Here is a 21,386-nt window from a genome sequence, read left to right on the forward strand (position 1 = left end):
GAACGTGGTGTTAACGGTGTTAACCGTGTTAACGTTGGAAGAGGTTTGAGTGTTAGGTGTAGTAGCTTGTGCAAGTAAACGAAAGCAAGAGAATTCCCGTTTAAGATGGTAAGGAATTGCTTTAAAGGGCTTAAATCTATTATTGGTGTGTGATACGTATTTCTTAGATTCACTAGAATAGTTTTTGTACGAGTCGTTTATAGATAATGTTGCGTGTGTAATCGATTATTCCAAAACAATGACATTGAAAATGATATGGTGTAATTTGCCGTATGGTAAATCGGTTTTATGTATGTGCTGTCTCGAAATGTACATTGACGGTTATAACCGTTTCGATTTTCGTCAAATTTCAGGAATAATCCCCAAATTGTGGCCCTTATTAATTCGATGAAGTTATTGCTCTGTGTGTGTACGCGTAGGAAACCATGTGCAATCTTATTTTACACCACCCCGTTATTATTTTGAAAAAGTGGAAGTAGGTTTATGATATCACCTTTCGGTTTGTGTGTCTCCCCTTATCAAGTTTCGAATGTCTGAACCAGTCTTCATGAAATTTTGTATGAATATCGTGGCCCCCCGCGTTGGTGTGTCCACCCTATCGTTGCGAGGGGGTTTGAGTATGCCAAGGACCCTGAGAGCTATACCAGCGGTAGCGTAGCTACTGGCAGGGCCTCCCATGCTGGACAGGTCAAGGGTAGACATCAGACGAAGAAAGACACCAAAAACCAAAAACTGATGCCGGAAGCAGCGTCATCAGCAGTAACTTGAAACACAGAGCAAATGATGCTCGAGATGGTTCAAATTCGTATAGCAACAGGCGTGACCAGAGTGGTTTGAACGGCTGTTGTACTGCGATGTGGAAAGCAAATGGAAAAACTACCACATCACTTTTCCTGGATAGTCTCTTTCCAAAAACAGAGATACCATGTATGCGAGATGTTTCCTCTGGAGACAAAACAAACTGGAGGGGCAGATATAAGTGCCCAGTAGACATAAGAAGATGCTGGATGACCTTGGGGACATAAGAGGATATTTTCATTGAAGGAGAAAGCTTGAGATGGCATTAAGTGGAGGAACTGTTTTGGAAGAGACTGTGTACCTGTCGTCTGACAGATTACTGATGAATGAATGAATGAATCGTGGCATCTGAGCTGGTCTCTGCAGAATGCTTAATAAATCTCCTCCATCAGTCTGTGGCTTATTTATATTTGCATCATTCTGTGTGGTCCATATCATATCAAAGGGGGTCTGTGAGTCTGTCCTTGTATACCCCTGTTGTTGCTGGGCACTATCTTCTTGAACACTTTCACATAACAATGAAGAATTGTTGATTTCACTGGGGTCAAATGATAGTTGGCGATTAGTTCATCCCAAAACTTCCTCTTTTACTTTAGGACATCTCCCTTACTCTTCTTCAGTAAAGAAATGACAGCATTGCTAGAGTAAGCTGTGTTGCCAGACCATATTACTCTGTATAACCCTCTTCATTATGCTTCCTGTGTGTTCAAAGGGTTTGTGCTCACAATGACATGGAAGTGTTCATAGAATAGTAAGCGGAATTGAATTGTTTCATATTATTTTCAGTTCCGATTTTGTTATTATCTTCCTAAAAAGTAGTTTCAATTGTATACCCGTGATAAAGTCCATCCAGCCACCTGCACAAATGAGACTTTGTCTCCCTCCTGGCCTGTCATTTAAGGCCTGTTACATCATCACTTTGCCACATTTAAGGTCTTTGTAGTATGGAGTATCTAGGATTTATTGAAGTATGCAGAACAATGGCCATTTAAGTGGTATTTAATGATGGTGGTGTAATAGGGCATTCCTCTATCTGACTGGAATGTTAATTGTTTCTTTTGCATTATGTAGCATTGTCTTCAGAGTTGGTTTATGTGCTTTGAAGCTTAAAGCGTGCTGTATTTGTTGCCAGATTGTACACTGGCCCATGCCATTAGCAAGTTCTTTTAAAACTTGCTTTCTTGAGGGAAAATATATTTAGTAATATAGTGATTTGTATTATGATACAGGTTTAAAATACCAGATTACAGACAGATAATCTACAGCATGTTACTTGTACCTGCAAGAATAAAATTTGATATGTATTTATAGTAATTTTTAGTTTCAAGTGCGTAAGTTCTTTGTAACATCCGCTCGGCTGGAAGCCAACGTGCTGAAGGGACCTAATATGGATTCCACCTCACACTATGTGAAATCGTAACTATTGTAATCTATTGTAAACAATTTTAAGTATTGTAACTTTATTCTCTTATTGTAATCAGCTAATGTACAGTAACTGACTTGTCCTATATCATGTAACAATGATCTATAGAGACGAAATAAATAAATAAAAGATGGATTTATATTTTCTATGGTAAGGACGCATTCGTGATGTCTAGATTATGGAATGAATGCCCCCCCCCCCCCATGAAAAAACAAATCTCTTATTTTGTACTTGTTGAAAACAAAAATAAGATTCTTGCAAAAACAACGTTTTTGAAACAGTTAGAATGTGTTTTTATTTTTCCATCTGGTGAGATTCCTCAGTGATTTTTACCAAGTGTTTCCTCTCAAGATGGCCAGAGAAAGGCTGAATAAACTATAACAAGAGGCACTGACTATAAGAACAGCATGTTACCCCTTTATGGCATACAAGAAACTGGACTACATCTTCCCTTTATGTCTAAGGAAAGTAGATCTTTTTTTAACTCTTATGAGTAATTTTAAAGTAATTAGAGTACATTATGTTTACAGAAGCCGCTTATACTGCATGGACATGAGCGTTCTATTACGCAGATAAAATACAATAGAGAAGGAGATCTTTTGTTTTCATCATCAAAGGATCAGTATCCAAATGTATGGTACTCATTAAATGGAGAACGCCTTGGAACCTTCGATGGTCATCAGGGTGCCGTGTGGGCCATTGATGTCAACTGGGATACAACTCGATTTATGTCGGGAGCAGCTGATCAGTCTTTGCGTATCTGGGATTGTGCAACAGGTATGATATAAAATATATATCTAAACTGGTACCTCATATGTATACGCTGTTAAAACCCTTGTAGTGTAAAACTTTTTAGGTTATGTTTCATACTATATTTATTAAAGCGTGTCCTTTCATTTCTTGCTCTCCCCCCACCCTCCAGCCTACACAACAGCTGACCAATTTATGTAGAGAATCATATAATTTGTGTGCCCCTCCACATTAAAAATTGTAAATGCTTAGAATATGCAGCTGGTAGCGCGTTCCTCACCATGCCTACAGACTCGAGGATTGTCCAAGGTTGTCTTCCGTGATTGTTCACATGCAATCTAACATGGTTGTGTTTCATCAAATTGTGGGATTGGAATGAGAATGCTTTTTTGATGGAGTTTGTATATGGCAGGAGTGGGGGCAGTGGCACATGACTGTAAAACATTACTGAAGAATGATGGGGAAACTAGTAATAGAGTAGAGAAAGATATTGTTCATTCATTTCATTCATGTTTATTCAACCTATGGATCAGATTACATTGATGTAGGACATGTCACATGATATAAATTATAAAATTAGCAAAAATACAATAAATTCTTAACCAATAAACTAATAAAATATGTAATGATTGTTTACATCTAGCATGTATCTTTATCCAGTATTTAAGAATTTATCATTCTTATAATCTTCAGTTGAGTAGTAACACCCAGTAATGAGTAAATTCTTCAGTTCCCCTATAAACTGGTTTTTATTCTCAAGTTGTTTTATATTAGGTAGTTTATTATAAAAGATACAACCAGCAACTGAAGGTTTACTATTATAAAGTTCTAAGTTATGCACCCATTTATGGTAGTCATTGTTGTTTCTTGTATTGTGTGTGTATACTTGTTTATTTACCGTGCAGTTACACTTATTAGTTACATATAAGATGGTTTGTTGTATGTACAATGAATATACTGTTAAAATCTTAAGTTGTTTAAAACTATCTCTGCACGATTCCAAAGGTTTTAGCCCTGCAGTGTACCTTACTGCTCTTCTTTGAAGAATAAAAATTCTTTTAGTAAGTGCCTTAGCACTGTGTCCCCATACTGCAATTCCATATGTTAGAAAGAGATAGATCAAACCATAATATACAATTCTTCTACCCTTTAGGTCGAGTATTTTAGCAAGTCTGTTTATTATAAATAGGTTGTGGCTAATTTGACTACAGGTTCTATCAATATAAACATCCCAGCACAAGGTGTTGTCAGTTACTATCCCCAAAAAGTTTATACTTTTAAGCTTCTGTATTTCCATATTCTTGATTAAAATTTTGTATTTATGGTCCTGCCTACATTGCTTTGTCTGAAAAAAAGATGCAGTGCGTTTTGGTTGGGTTTATGAATAAATAATGCATCTCAAACTATTTCTCCACAACTCCAATATTAATTGAAGTTATGTATTGGAGTTCATTTATATCTTGTCCCATATTCAGTATTGATGTGTCGTCTGCATACATTGTAGATCTACCTTGTGTTAGATGAGGAAAGTCATTCATATATAAAATAAAAAGTAATGGACCAAGGACTGATCCCTGAGGGACTCCACATTTAATTGGAAGGCTACTAAATAAATATTCCTTCATTTCCTTGATTTCCATATGTGCTACTTTCACCTGTTGTGTTCTATTTGCTAGATAGGATTTAATTAACATATGTGAAGTACCACGAACACCATATTTATATAATTTATCCATAAGAATGTTATGTTTAATACAATCAAATGCTTTTAATAAGTCTGGTGATACGCAGTTACATTTTGTTTTATCGTTCAAGTTATCTATTTTATTTTCAATGACTGTAGCAATAGCGTCATCAGTAGAATGTTTTTTTCTAAAACCAAACTGAAATTTATTTAATATATTATGTTTATCTAGGAAGGCTGTTAATTGATTAACTGTTACATTTTCCAAAACCTTGGAGAAAGCAGGAACAAGTGTGATTGGGCGATAATTACTTGCATCTTCCTTAGTCCCCCCTTATAGATAGGGGAAACGACTGAATCTTTTAATATAGATGGAAAAATGTCATCCCTAATTGATGCATTAACCAATTCTAAAAGCGGTTTGGAAATATAAGGTGTACATTTTTTTTTAGCAAGTCAGGTGAGATATCATCAAGTCCTGCCAACCTTTTATTCGCCATACTGTGGATTATTTTAATCAAATCGGCCTCTGTTATTTCTAGCAAAAGAAATGAGTCTCTTAAGCTAACTATGTTATTACTAGTTTGTGGATGGATTAAATTTTTATCAAGTATAAGATTATTAACAGTTTCTACAAAGGTTTTATTAAATATATTACAAGTTCTACTTGGGCTTGAAACTATTTGTTTTCTATCTAATAAGTATATATTTCTAGTCGGTGTATTATTTAGTGAATCTCATTCACGATTTACAAATTTCCACAATGCTTTTGGAATGTTTATTGATCTATTTATAATATTATGAATATAATTTGCTTTTGCAGTTTTTGTGATTGTATTATATTCTTTTTTACATGCTTTATAAATGTTTTTATATTCCTGAGGTTTGCATTGTATATAAAGATCATACAGATTTCTTAATTTTGATGTGGCTATGACAACATCCTTATTTATCCAAGTAGACTTATTTACCCATGCAATATTTTGTCTTACCTTTGGGCTGTCTATATTAAAATAGTAGTTAAAAATGCTATAGAAGGTGCTCCATTTGTTCTCTATATCACTTTCACTAAACACCTCAGTCCAAGTTTCAGTTTGTATAAAAGAACAAAAGCAGGTTATATTGTCATCCGACAAATCCCTAACCTCTTTATAACAACTTATTTGTGGTCCTGCTGTCATATTAATAGTTTACTTTGTGCCTAATGATCTGAAAGTAGGCTATTTATAACATTAGTATAATAGCAATTAGCAGGTATATTAGTAATGATTTGATCTATAATCGTTGCTGTACTCTCAGTTACTCGAGTCGGAATATTTATTGTCATAGTCATGTTATAAGCATTGATGATATCTAATAATTGCTTATGACTACATCCATGTTCCTGGGTATTTGTATTTAAGTCTCTAACAAGAATGATATATTGATCTGTCTGAACAAGCTGCTCCAATATATCTATTAGTAGGTTAAAGAATTCATACATTCCACCACTTGGTGATCTATATGATGCAATAATTATAAGTCTTATCTTGTCGCATGTTATTTCTATACCAGTAACCTCGAGAGTTTTTTCTGTACTTCTTCCTGGTACCCAACTCAAGGGTTTACTTTGCACAATGTTGCTGGTACTGTAAATAGCTATCCCTCCACCTTTGTATTTTTACTTACAAAAATATGAAACTACTAGAGTATAACCTTCTAACATACATTGAGGGATTCATCCTCTTTGAGACCATGTTCAGAAATAGCTAATATATCAGGGGTAGTACTTTGGAGAAATTCAGTATTTTTTTTATTGCTAGTGGGGTGGGACTAAGTCCCTTGTACTGCAGCCACTTCTGGCCTATTGTACCAAATTCAGTAAATAGTTCAGTTTTATTACTAAGATATTGAGCATTTTGATGAATTATTTTCAAATTATGCATTGGCTTGACTTCCCCAATTGGGAATGACTGGAACCCAAGGGATCCAGTCTTCGTTGTTAGTTTCCCTGATCTAGATCACCTAGAACTATTACATTAAGTTGGTTCTTTTTATTATTTCCTATTATTTTACTTATTTCTTGAGTAATAAATTTTTTACCTAGTCTGTTTAGGTGCTTCCCGTGCCCTGTGTGATAGTTTCTGCTTATATTACTTATATTTAATACTTTAACGTTTCTGAATCTTTTACACACCTAGTTTATGTCCGTATTTGCTTCCTTATTTCCTTATTTACTATTGATTCTTTTATTAAATCATGCCTAATCGGTATATTGAGAACAACAACACTTGTACAAGTCAGTGTGGAAAGTGTTCTTTTTACAACATTGATACAAGTCTTTTGTTTCTAGCAGTATTATTGGCACCGCCCATAATTATTACAGGGTCCTGTGGGCCAAGTACTGCACAATCTCTTACACAGTTTTTCAAAACATCCTTTACCTTAGCACCTGGCCTAACCTCATCAAACACTGAAACATCATCATTAGATTTGTTCTGTGATGTAGGTATGTCACGACCATAGCTATCACTATAAAACATCAATTTATTCTTCTTTTTCACTTTTTTTTTTTTTTTGACAACTAATTATTTTCTTCTGCACAGTCTCATCAGCAGCATCGTTTAAGGGGCAGAATCTGTTACTTATTGAAACTGAAAACTGTGGAGTCATGTGTTTTCTTCTTGATTTACCTTTAGCTGCCCGGCTCCAACCATTTTCGTTTTCATAATGTACCAGAAGACATACTTTTTGCGCTCTTTCACTCTGTAAGATAGGTATCATTTCTAGCAATGACGATATTTCCTCTAAGAACTTACAGACAACTTCGCAGTCAGCATACTGCATAGTCATAATCTCATTTTCTGGAGGATTTTGTAGTGAGCATGAAACACAAAGCCATTGATTATCAGGTATTTTATCTTCATTTACATTGCTGTGCTTATTAAAATTGTACCGTTTATCACAATTATCGCATAGTATGCCATTTTGCACTACTTAATTACACTTTCCACACTTGTTATCTTCTAAAATATTATTGCATACAGTTGTTTGGCCACCCCTTTCTGCCATGTCCATCCCCATATTGTAGTTAACAGTTTTTGCTTTCCTGCCATCAATAATGTCTGCCTCCAGTTTCTGAGTTGGTAATGATGCTGTAGTTTAGCCTAGAGTCTTGAAATTATATGTGATACATTTTTTTCAAAGCTGCACACTTCCATTAATGTCACATCCTTGTAGAATGTAAAACAACAGTGTAACAATCACACAGCTATATTTACATTTCTGTGTTACATCAGTAATTGTAACATTGTAGCTGTTCATGTCCTGTTTGATATGGAGCCAAATTATACCGACAAATATTGTACGAAATTCTTCCCTTTTTTATGTCTGGGAGTTGGAAGTTACAAATGTGGTAAAGTAGCAAGGCTGTGATTTTAACTTTTGTTTTTGCATGCTGTTGTATGGTAGTAAAGTTGTTTTAATAACCTTCTGCACAACAGTTTATTGATTGAAATATCAGTAGTTGTTTATTCTAGGACCACAGTATGTTTTGATTGCATTGATCATCAGTGGTGGTGTACAGTACAGAAACAAAAGTACTTGCCAATTATTGGCCATATGTTATGAAAAGATTCATCAAACCCAACTCCTAACACTTTAAGATTTTATTTAATTTTGGGATATCAGAAATCCACACTAGCAGAAATTTTGTGTAACAATACTGCTCTAAGTTATTTGTTATTCATTTATAGCTGAAGTATTCTTCTTATGGGCTGTTTCTAGACTCATGTTCTAATTAACCACTAGTGTTCAGCCAAAGAGGGCTGTCTTTGACAGTGGTTGAAAAGCGACAACAAATGAATGTTTGCATAGTCATAAATTATTGATTAATGAAGGTTTAACAAGTTCGACTCAGCACCTAGAAGAGCAAAGTCAGGATAGCTTAGTTACTGTAGCAGCAAGCTGTGAGCTGGACAGCAGGGGTTCGATTCCCAGCATGGGCAAGAGATTTTTCTCTACTCCACAACATCCAGACAGGCTCTGGGGCCCACCCAGTCTCTTATCTAATGGATACTGGAGCTCATTCTCCAAGGCTGAAGCAGCTGGGCTATAAACTGAACATTCTCTTCAATCTGTTGCCAAGAGGAAGAAAGGTGGAACTATGTCTCCTTTCATGGAATGGTTTTTAACTAATGAAATTCAAAGGTGAATTTATCTTTTACCTTTACTGAGAAGAACAATCAGATGATTTCTCTTAGGAGCTTATAATATTCCAGCTTCACCTAAAGCTCAAATAAACTGTTAATTAATATTAAATAAAATGGAGAAGTGTTTGACTTAGTCAGAAAGTTCATTATACTTATTGTCCTGTCCCAGTTGGGTTTAATTTTCTGTTCTCTATGTGTACAGAGAAGTGATAAATGTCTGAATGTATTTTATTGTTAACTTGTTTAGGATAGTTGATTAGTTCATTGAGTTAGGAGACTGACTGTAAATCAGGTTTCATTTAAATTTTAACTTGAGAATTGTTACTCTGTTTATCATGTGTTGTAAACAGGGATGTATAGTAAGTTTTGACTTGAAGTGCTAATAATGTTGGCATGCTTTTGTTGTTTGTAGGATTTCAGATTGGGAAGATTGAGAACAGTTCGTCTGTTCGATCATGTAACTTCAGCTATAGTGCTAACATGGCTGCATATTCGACAGACACACATTTGGGTAAACATTGTGAGATTTTGATCATTGATGTGAGGAATGCAGATGATTCTATAGGTAATTTTTTCATAACTCTTAGTAATAATGAAGTGTTCCTTTATCAGTTTTATGTTGTGTAATATTTCAATGTAGGAAGTTGGTATTGTACATTATAAAGTGTAGTAGTGTTTCATTATTTTTGCCTCAAAATATCCTAACAGTGTCTCCCACACTAGAAGTAGTATGTGTAAGGGGTGGGCCATAAAATCTGGCCCTTCAACTCTTCAGTGATCTATTGTGCTTCCCCTTTGGATTAACCCTTATTAAACCTACATTTCGAATGAAGTGTAGGACTTTATTTATGTGGGCATCATAAAAGTCACTTGGTTCCATAAAGAACTGGCCCAAGTCACAAAATCTTAAATAAGCTATGGCCTTACAGTCACATAGGATATGTGTCGCTGATTCATCTTCTTGTAGGCACCATTCACAGGTTTTGTCATCTGTCGATCCCAGTTTGAAAAGGTGTCCTTTTATGTGGCAGTGTCCAGTAAGTAATCCTTCCAGCCATATGAATTCATCTGTTTACTTTCAACAGATCCTTTGTTCTTCTGGCAGAGGGTCCGGATATAAATCACTTTGCCTGTTTGAGTCCAGTTGTGGATTCCCAGTGTTTTTTGTGATTTCTATCTGTTCAGTCCCTGATCGCTTTCTTGGCAACTCCAATGGAGAGTGTCCCACACTGACAGTCATTCAGTTATTTCGTCAATGTAGAATCAGTAGTAACACTGATCAGGCTCTAATAGCCATGTATTAGCATGTAGTTTTGTCCTCACTAATACTGGGAAATTATTTTTTATGTAGGAAATGTTTTTTTCTTAATGCAGTTTAATTAGCAAATAGTGAGAAGTTATCACTTAAATTAGATAATGTAAATGAAAACGTTCTGAAGTTTGTACTCAATTTTAACGTAACTGTTCATACTCATTGTGAAACGTAATACTATCAAGCGGTCCACAAGTTAATTACTTCCCTTTATTCCAAATTTTGTTGGCCATCATGCATGCTGATTCATCAGCAAAATTTATATTCACCTTGCAGCAAGCAGCACACCGGTCGCCTGAAGTGCAGAGCTGTGAACCGGTCAACAAAGTTAAAAAGCTCATTGTACATTGTTTTGCTGTAGTATCCACACAGTGTTATCGCCAGAAATGATTAATATTTATAGCATTTGAGAAGCTTGTCTCCTGTGATAATTGCTAGATAGTATCTGATCTGGCATCCTGTTGTGTGGATTTCCTATATTCATATGTCCCATACTGTTCAACAGAAGAGGGGAAGACAGTGCTAGAATTTATCCTTCTTGGGTTGAAACTCCTCAGTACCTTTAAGTAAAAACATTTTGACAGTGATTCTGCTTCCTGCTAATTACTGAATATTATTGTACCTTTGTTCCTTTCATAGTTTTCAAGATGGCAAGTACTAGTCAGTTACCATAAGAAACATTTCCTGAATGCTGGGTGAATTTGACCACTGTAGCTGCTTGCTGACGTACAGTTGCCACGACTGTCGCTCGAGCTTGGTTCTTTGTCTCAGTGATACGGGTGCTTCGGATATGGGAGTGGAACACTCTTTGGAGTTAATGAATCACAGGGTCTCCAGAACACCTTGTAGCTAGCCTCTCCATCTCTCTTAACTTTTTGGCCCTGGCCACACCAATTCGCTCCCAGCTTGCCGATTGTACCCACTCGCTAACCCCGACTGTCTCCTAATTCTCTCTCAGCGTTTTATTTCAGCTACAGTCCACCTATCACCAACTCTAATCCCATTCTCTATACAGCGGCTACTTTCAACTACTGTACACCACCATACCCTATCAGTCATTGACTGTCTCTTTCATACAAGTCCCACAGCAGCAATAAAATAAAACAAAAATAATGATAGATTGTCCAGTACACAATAAAGCATCAATTAGAGACAGTGGTTAGAAGCAACCTAAATAGGCTAAATTTAAATAATAGGATTTAAAATAACAGGCTTAATTATATTCGTTTTGAAACAGTGGACTATGCACATGGAGGGAAAAGATCCAGTGGACACTTGAAATTACACTGGAAGCATCAACCTGTGTTATAGAGGAACAGATCAAATATCTAAATCTTGATGTTTATTATGATAATGAGCAAATATTTATAATAAAACTACTCTTATATGTCAAACATTGTCATTGTATAAAAATATAAAATTTTCATAAAATTAGAAAAAGATGAACATTTGTTACAAATATCAATTTAAGAAATTTATGCAAATACATATTTTATATAACCATTTTTCTCTTTGAAGCATTATGATGCTTGTGGTGCACTAGTGTGCCACAGCATGTGTTGAGAACCACTGTCCTAGAATGTTAACTAACATGATTTAATATCTGATTCAGAAAAGGTACAGCCAATTCTTCGTATTCCCATCACTGGGCCAAAAGTAACCTCAATGTTATGGGGAACATTGGACAAGACCATTATCACAGGCCATGAGAATGGAGAGCTAACTCAGTGGGACTTACGTGTAAGTATGATCATGCTCAGACATATATAATAATATAATATTGTCACGTGTTGGGTGTATAACGCGACAAATAACTTCACGCTGTATTGGATATAGCGAATTTTATTGCACATTGGCTCTTACAGTCACACAGTTTACAATCTCACAATTACTGCCTTCGGCAGTATCACAAATACTAGACTGCAAACGCTGGTTGACTGCCTGGCTGACTCATAACTCGTAACACAATTTACAAGATCAACATTACTGCCATTGGCAGTATCACAAATACTGTACTGCAATTAACTGGTGACTGGAGAACTGTCTTCGGCCGCCAATACACTTTCAACTTACTCTGTAGGCAGTGTAGTTCCCTTATATAGTCGCAGTGCCCGCCTGTTACGCAGTGGGTACAGCTGTTGCCTGTTACCCTTGTCACGGCTGCGTTGTGTGTTACGTCACCGTGCGGAGGGGGGTGATGGAGCGCTGACTCACCTGCCACGTCACTGCTGGGGGGAGGGGTTGTCCTCCATTGCGCAACATGTCACACATTTTAATACTTTTGGAGAGTTCATTTCACAAAATAAATGTCTGTGTAGCTTATGGAAAACTTGATCCAGGTTTTTACAGAAAGACAGTGAAATGCAGTACAATTCACTAGTTTGTTTCTGACATAGTGAGCACCTGAAGATGACTAATACTGACTGAAACACATAAGTGGAAGTAACATTAATAATAATAATAATTTGACACTGAGAAAGATAATTGTGTTGATCACAGAGAAAGTGAAATATAGGCTTTAATGATAATCTCATATATACAGTCAACTCTCAATTATCCGGGGGCAGATTAACTGGTTTGCGGCTTAACCGGGGCTACTGAGGCTTGTTTGAGGCTTATATGTTGTTTAATATTCATTCACTTTTGTTTCACATGGTGAGTTGTAACACTATTTTCACACTAGTGTGAACCGAGCTTTGCATTCTTTGGTCCCGTTATGCTAACACAGTGTTCTAGGATAGGGGTGAAAGAATGCAAGGATTTGTGGGAAATTTAAAGGACAGATACACCGCCCCAGTTGGTCTCTTTGTATCGATCTTCAAGTGCATTAGCAAAATGTCAGGGTGTAAAAGGAAGCGTATTGTGTTAAGTATTCAACAGAAAAAGGAAAATGCCGCAAAAAAGTAAATGACAATATTAATTTTTTTTAAGTGTTAAGTGTGAATATTCGTAAAAAGTGTTGGATGTTGTTGAAGACTGTGATTGAAATAACTAATTCATACTTCAGTGTAATGTAAAAAAAAGTATTAAATAGGCCATGAGATGACATAAAAATGAGGTTGAATAAATTTAAATACAGGTAGGCCTTTAGTATTATGAAGGTACAGTATTACAGTACTACTTTTAATAAAATTTGTCTTAACCGGGTTTTCGATTAATCGTGATTTCCATCCCCACCATTATCCCGGATAATTGAGAATTGAGTGTATATATATACACACACTCAAGTGCCAAAAGTCATGGGATAGCAGTATGTAAATTTATTTTTAAATGGTGCCACCATCCCTTGATGGCTTGGGAATGCCCAGAGCAGTATCATTTGTGAGGTGTTCTCTCGTGAGTCAGGTTGAACACCGGCCAGTCTGCTCATGGCAGGCCGACGTGAATTATCGGAGTTTGAACGGGGCATGATAGTAGGTGCCAGGTGGAGGGGACATTCCATTTCCAAAGTTGTGCCGTCATTCAACATTCCTCAATCCACGGTGTCACGTGTGTACGGGGAATACCTTGTGGAAGGCATTTCCACCCACCGTGGACAGCGCAGTGGCTGACCATGGGTGCTTAATAATCATGACCAGCGGCGTCTAGCTAGAATTGTCCGTGGTAACAGACAAGCGACACTGGCTGAAATCACATTCACATTCAATGCAGGAGGTACCAGACACATATCCAGCAGGTCAGTGCTGCGTTCTCTAGCTTCCATGGGTTATGGGAGCAGAAAACCGACCAGAATGCCTCTGTTAACACCATGACACCAGACACAGTGCCTCACCTGGGCTTGTGACGTCACTAATTGGGCCCTGGAGGATTGGAAATGTGGCGTGGTCCGATGAGTCATGGTACCAGTTGTTTCGGGTGAATGGTAGAGTTCGGGTGTGGCGCAGACATCTTATATATATATACAGTCAACTCTCGATTATCCAGGATAATGGTGGGCATGGAAATCACGATTAATCAAAAACCCAGTTAAGACGAATGTTATTAAAAGTAGTACTGTAATACTGTACCTTCATAATACTATAGACCTACCTGTAATTAAATTTACTCAACCTCATTTTTATGTCATCTCATGGCCTATTTAATACTTTTTTTACATTATACTGAAGTGTGAATTAGTTATTTCAATCACAGTGTTCAACAACATCCAACACTTTTTACGAATATTCACACTTAACACTTAAAAAAAAATATTGTCGTTTGCTTTTTCGTGGCATTTTCCTTTTCACGGATATCCGTACAAAGCCTACGTAATATTAGCTTTTCACTTAATAAACTGTTCTCTTCACACTCAAGATGGTCTAGTAAGGATTCCAAATGATTAACAGCAGCACCATGTGATATTTTCTTACCAGCAGCACTGTCCACCTCTTCATTCTCACTTTCTTCCCACTCTTCTGGCTGCACCCCCACTGAACTTACGGTTTCGTCACTGCTTAACATTTTGAAGCCTGGCTCACGAGTTTCTGTTGAATACTTAACACAACATGCTTCCTTTTACACCCTGACATTTTGCTAATGCACTTGAAGATCGATACAAAGAGACCAACTGGGGCGGTGTATCTGTCCTTGAAACTTTCCACAAATCCTTGCATTCTTTCACCTCTACCCTAGAACATTGTGTTAGCATAACAGGACCAAAGAATGCAGAGCTCAGTTCACACTAGTGCGAAAATAGTGTTACAACTCACCATGTGAAACAAAAGTGAATGAATATTATACAACATATAAGCCTCAAAAAAGCCTCAGTAGCCCCGGTTAAGCCGCAAACCGGTTAATCTGCCCACAGATAATCCAGAGTTGACTGTATATATATATATATATANAGCCGGAAGGTCGCGGATTCAAGTCCCGATGAGGTCATTGGATTTTTTTAAATTTACCTAATCCTTCCAGCAGCACTGTGGCCCTGGGGTTCACTCAGCCTCTTAACAGAAAAGAGTACCAGGAATTAATTAAATAATTTTCTTGGGGAGTAAAGCATGGCCGGCACGTAAGGCTGACAACCTTACCGCCACCTTTGAGCCGATTGTCTAGATAATGTGGGACCCTCAACGTCTCACAACCCTATGGGCCTTCATGGCCTGGTACAGGGCTAGTTTTACTTTACTTTTTATAGATATATACATAACCCAATGGGCTGCAGCACAAAACTAAGAACTTGTCACAGTTTTAAAGTTACTCCATGTAATATTTCCTTAGTTTAGTCCCTTCCCGCCAGATGGCTTCTATGACAAAATTTTACTATGTTGTACTCATTAATGTATAGTTTAAGTACACGGTTTTTAGTCTTAGATTTGCATGACAGTAATGAGAACACAGATTTATTTCTTTTTTCTTTCCAGATTGGGAAGACCGAACGTAGCAATATCGACCACGTTGGGTCTATAAATGACATGCAGATGAGTAAAGATGGTACAATGTTTATCACTGCATCAAAAGACAAAACAGCAAAACTGTTTGATATGGATTCGCTAGAGTGTCTGAAAACCTACCAGACGGAGCGACCTGTGAATAGTGCTGCAATCTCACCTCTCTTTGATCATGTAAGTCAGTTTTGCTTTCTGATGTGTTCTCAGGATAGCAACTGTGAAGTTTACTGTTTTCATGGATGTGATATTGTGCAGTGTGGTAGATCACTGCTGACTACAGACTGCACAGCGTCATGTCCCAGAAGATAATAATCTTCATGAAACATTTCTTGTTTTGTGCTGTCTGGCAGTATTTCATTTTTTGTGCTTTGAAAAGTTCGATCATCAACATCCTCCAGTCCGTTGAAAGTCAACCTTTGTTTCAAAGGAACTTGTCACAGTTAACTTTAGGGTTGAAGAGTAAGCCACTCAAGAAACCAGCATGAACCTGACAGCAAGCAGAGCAAGTTCCTTGCAGAGACATTGGATTATATGGGAACAAAATGGACCTCGGAGGGCAGCCCATCTGCATTAGCTCATGGGAGAACTGTGGAAAACAGATTGAAGACATGACTGGTCTTGGCGTCCAAGTTCATCTATGTTCCTGTATAGTCCCACATCTCTGCTTTGCTTTCTGCCTGCTTCGTGCTAGTTTCTTGCTTCGCTCACTCTTTAACCCTGAAGATGGAGGCAACATGTTCCTCTGATATGTCAGTTGACTTTCAGTGGACTATATAACATTACAGGGGGGGGGGGATGTGGTGGAGTACTTGGTTGAGGCACTATGCTACAAGCCAGAAAGTTGGGGGTTCAATTCCCAGTGAGGTCATTCGATTTTTTCAATTTAGCTACTCCTTCCAGCTGCACTATGCCCCTGGTGTCGACTTAGCCTCTAACAGAAATGAGTACCAGGAATCTTCCTGGGGGGGGTAAAGGGCGGCTGGTGTGTAAGGCTGACAACCTGAGGCTGCGCCATAACTCAAGCGGTTAGTCACTGGCTTCCCACCGCGGTGGCCCAAGTCCGATCAAGTGGGATTTGTGGTGGACAAAGTGGCGCTGGGGCAGATTTTCTCCGAGTACTTCGGTTTCCCCTGCCAATCTTCATTCCACCAAATTCTCCATCATCATACTCACCCAGAGCAGGCTACAATAGGCCAATCAGTGGCCGCCATGCCGAGTGGACCCAGTTGGACTCCACCACCCACTAAGCGAACAAAAAAAAAAGGCTGACAACCACATTGCCATCTGTGGACTGACTGTCCAGAAATGTGGGAGCCTCGGATGTCTCACAGCACTGTGGGCCTCCACAGCCTGTTACAGGGTTAGCTTTACTTTTTGTATGACGTTATATCCCAGAAGATGGAACTCTTCATAACCATTGCTGTGAGACCTAAATCATTTTAGCCCTTGTCTCCTTATATATCTATACTTTACTATAACTGTAATGAACTTCTCTGTTTCTGCCACAATGAAAATTGAATGTTGTAGGTTGTGCTTGGTGGTGGTCAAGATGCAATGGATGTCACCACAACGTCAACACGCATTGGAAAGTTTGACTCCCGGTTTTTCCATTTAGTATTTGAGGAAGAATTTGGCCGTGTAAAAGGCCACTTTGGACCTATTAATAGTGTTGCATTCCATCCAGATGGGAAGAGCTATAGTAGTGGAGGTGAAGACGGTTACGTCCGTATACATAATTTTGATCCAGCTTACTTTGAATTTAATTTTGATTGTCAGTGAAGTGGTGATTAAATAAATATAAATAACTGTATTAGAATTATTTTTGTTATATTGTACTGTGTGTCATGTTGGAGTTCATGATTATGTTTATACTATGGTTATGTGAAAATAAAAACATTAAAAAGCAGATTCAACTGAGCAAAAGCATTCATCGACTCCTTGATGCCCATGGAATCAATGTAATTTTAAGTAATTTTCTGTAAACATCATTTGACTACCTTTTATCGGGTGAATGTATCAGCTTTTGTTACACATATCTTCCTGTATGATGCCAAAGACCATCCACCAGAATCCATTGAATTTTATGTTCTTTATTATTTTCAGAACATGGTACCCCAGAATGTTAGAATTGGTTCACTAAGTGAACATAAAGTTTTGTGTATGTATATGACAGGTAAAGACTTTCTTATAAACGTATGACATGATTAGGTTATTCTGTGTTCACGCAGTTGTACAGGGTCCGGCAAATCGACGTCCCGTATTTCAAAAGGCAGTTACAAACAAACAAAGAAAGATACAGAAAAAATACTTTTATTTGTGAACAACAAATACGATTCTGTTTTACATTGCTTGGTTTTAAAATTATTTCCGGTAAATGGCGTCCTCCATTGTTCACACATTGACGAAGCCTTTCCCGGAAATTGTCCAAAATTCTTCGTGTCATTTCCGGTGGAATGGCAGCCACTGCCTGGGTGATTGCCTCCTTAAGTGCTTGCAGGGTTGTGGGGCGATGTTTGTACACTTGCGCCTTTAAGTGTCCCCAAAGAAAAAATCACAAGGTGATAAATCGCGTGACCTTGGGGGCCAGGCGATGTCTCCTCGCAAAGAGAGAAGACGTCCAGGAAACAACTCTCTCAGAATTGCTAAAGAACGCCACGAAGTGTGAGCTGTGTCTCCGTCTTGTTGGAACCAGGCTTGTCCCTCTTCATGGTCCCCAACAAACTGGTTTAACTTAGGTCGGAGGAAGGTCTCGATCATGTGACAGTAGCGATTCGAAATAACCGTTACCATTAGCCCATTTTCCTCGAAAAAATAAGGACCCCACACACCAAATTCAGCAACGGCGCACCAAACTGTCACACAAGAGCTGTGAAGTGGTCGTTGGTGAAGTTCCTGAAGGTTTTCTGCTGACCAGTGGCGGAAATTTTGTTTATTTACAGTTTATTTACAAGTGGAAGTGGGCCTCATCAGATGAAATCAAAACAGTGCCAGAGGGAATGTTCTGAAGAATGTCCTGACACGCAGCTTTGCGAGTTTCAAAATCTCTCTCACTTAATTCTTGGGTAACCATCATTTTGTATGGGTGCATGTGTAGATTTCTGTGCAGGATTCTTCTTACACACCTATCAGACAATACCAGGGCAGCTGCATGTTTAAGTGCTGAACGCTTTGGAGATTGCTGGATGGACGCTCTCACACGCGCCACATTTTCCGGCGTTGTTACGGTTCGAGGTCGGCCAGGCGATTTCTTTTTCAGTGCAGAACCTGTTGCTCTAAAGTTTGATACCCAAACGTCAATAGTTTTTCTATCCGGAACAGGATCATGTCGGCCAAGTTCGAACCGAATGCGAAATGCTCACTGAGTAGTAATCACCGATTCACCATTACGAATATACTCTTCCACAACAAACGCACGATGCTCACCGTGCCACGTCATTGCGACTACTGCAAATGGCACTTATACCGCTATCCATCGATACCCCCTCCGCCGCTGTATCCCCACCACAACTCACACAGCGCCCTCTCCAAATACGGGAGGTCGATTTGCCGGACCCTGTACATGGATCAGGGTGTAGGGTACAAATGGATTGGACATTTCAAGGAGTGTCAATGGTCATTGGAAGAAAAGTCCAAGTAGCTCACAACAAATAAGAGAACAGTAAATTAATGATTGACGAAGGCAATGCAATCACTGATGTGTCACATGGGGAGTGCCATCTGTTAGAATCACTGCTTCTTGTGAGGCGTAGGTGGGAAGTGGGGTGTCCCATTTAAATTAATCTGGTTTTTGTGTGATAAAATGTTACAGAAACTGAATACAAGGCAGAACACATTGTCACATTGGTTTTTGCATTTGAGTTTTTTCCAGATGGGAAGGGATTGATGGATGAAAGTTTTTGCATACATATACTGTACTGTAAATCACAATTTCAGTTAGCCTCTGCTGTAATGGCACCTGCATGAGGAAGAATGGAGGACTGGGCCATTGCAAATTTTTGTAAGAAATATTATATTTTCTTTGATACATTTGCTGGATGGTTGAGAATTCCAGAACTTGGGAGTTTACTGTACTCTGAAATGTGGATTTGTAGTTAACCCTGCTGTCAACAGCTCAGCTCATACATGTGAAACTTCATATCACAGACTTCATTGTATCACATAGTAAGTAGTGCACCATGTGGCAATTTGGTAACATAAAGACTGATGTGAAGTTCAGTTTGTGTTTGGATGTTGGTCAGGGAAGTAGCAATATTCTGGCCTTTCAGTCTACTGGATGTTTTCCTGCGCTTTTACAGCTTTGCCTTTATTGCATACATCTGCACATATGTGAGCCAGGTTAGTGTAAATGAAGAAAGCAGTCTTCTGGGATTTGGCGCCGTGTATATGTGGTGTTAACCGACGTTTCGGAGGAACGTGTCGCCCCCATCTTCAGGGTTGAAGAAAAAGTATAGGTAAATCTGCAAGCGACAACACCGTGAGACACCGTCTCACTGATGTCACAACATACTCAGTAGAGTTCTCTGTCCCCATTCTGACTACCTACAAACTATTCCTACACAGTTCAAAAGTGGTGGAGTNCATGGGTACTGGGGGCTCCTTCCCCAGGGTTAAAGCGACTGGGGCATGAAACTAACCACTCATCTCGAACTAGTGCCAAGGTCAAGAAAATGTGGATCTGTACATCCACTCCCCCATATGTCTTCATGGCATAATGCTGAATTAGTTAAACAGAGGGACAGCTTAACCTTTTACTTTTACATCTGCACATACCAAAAAAGAGGAGGGAACCCTGGCTGCAATGGGCTATCTTCTGGCAGTATTAGATGAAATAGGGAAAAGATTCAGTAAACGAACTCTGTAATTTAATGTGTGGTTGGAAGACTGAAGAAACTATTTCATGTGTGAAGAAGCCAGTGATTTTCATTGTTATTAATAAGTGATGTCACAACATACTCAGTAGAGTTCTCTGTCCCCATTCTGACTACCTACAAACTATTCCTACACAGTTCAAAAGTGGTGGAGTTGAGAAATTACAGAACTAATAATCTACCCTTCCTCATCTGAGAAGATATACTTAGAAAAAAATGGGTTCTGTCCTTTGAAGTATAATGCTATGTAAATAAAAAAATCTTACTGTCAAAAGTACAATGTTCCCACATCGTAACATCCATAAAAATACTTGGACATCTGATGAGAAGATACACAATCAAATAGACCATATTTTGATAGATAGGAGATGGCATTCAAGTATACGATGGGGTACCCAAAAGAAACCGAACTAACTTTTTTTTTGTGGGCAGAGCTTTTGTAGTACCGCGTTTTGCCGCTATGAGCGCATAGAGCTAACATTCCTGAGTCGATAAGCCGACTACCGTTGCTTCAGAAGGTAAGGACTAGTTTCGGCAGAGTTTATAGTGACAACTGTTTTGTGTGATCGTCGTTTTTGCAATGGCTGATTTTCGTGAACAGCGTGCGGCGGTGAAATTCTGCTTTTTGCTCGGGAAAAGTGGAACAGAAACTCTTGAAATGTTAAAAACGGCGTACAAGGACGATGCTATGGGGAAAACTCAAGTGTTTGAGTGGTTTTCCCGTTTCAAAAATGGTGAAATGTCAATTGATGACAAACCTCGTTCTGGCCATCCTTCCACATCCCGAACACATGAAAATGTTGAAAAAATTCGTGAAATCATCAAGGAAGATCGACGACGGACCATTGAAGAAATTGTGGAGCTCAGCGGCCAGATTTGTGGCAGTCGGGTGACTGGTTTTCCATCATGACAATGCCCCTGCTCACACAGCCCTGTCTGTACGACAATTCTTGACCAAAAATGGTATGACCCCTGTTTCTCACCCTCCATAC

The 21,386-nt window shown here is 38.4% G+C and overlaps 1 protein-coding gene across 1 annotated transcript; it reads left to right on the plus strand.

Annotated features, from left to right (window-relative positions):
* LOC111865415 (eukaryotic translation initiation factor 3 subunit I) lies at positions 1–17,439 on the plus strand. Its single transcript, XM_023853426.2, has 6 exons — positions 1–108; positions 2,752–2,998; positions 9,258–9,410; positions 11,770–11,897; positions 15,500–15,700; positions 17,054–17,439. The coding sequence occupies exons 1-6, from the start codon at positions 106–108 to the stop codon at positions 17,303–17,305; spliced, it is 984 nt and encodes a 327-aa protein (XP_023709194.1). The 5' UTR covers positions 1–105; the 3' UTR covers positions 17,306–17,439.
* The last annotated feature ends 3,947 nt before the right edge of the window (positions 17,440–21,386 follow it).

Source organism: Cryptotermes secundus, unplaced genomic scaffold (genome assembly GCF_002891405.2).
Source record: "Cryptotermes secundus unplaced genomic scaffold, Csec_1.0 scaffold295, whole genome shotgun sequence".
Taxonomy (NCBI): domain Eukaryota; kingdom Metazoa; phylum Arthropoda; class Insecta; order Blattodea; family Kalotermitidae; genus Cryptotermes; species Cryptotermes secundus.

Excerpts from the sequence above, each read along its gene's own strand:
- LOC111865415 (XM_023853426.2), top strand. Across the intron at positions 2,999-9,257 it reads TATCTGGGATTGTGCAACAG|GATTTCAGATTGGGAAGATT; the intron begins GTATGATATAAA and ends TGTTGTTTGTAG. Across the intron at positions 11,898-15,499 it reads TAACTCAGTGGGACTTACGT|ATTGGGAAGACCGAACGTAG; the intron begins GTAAGTATGATC and ends TTTTCTTTCCAG.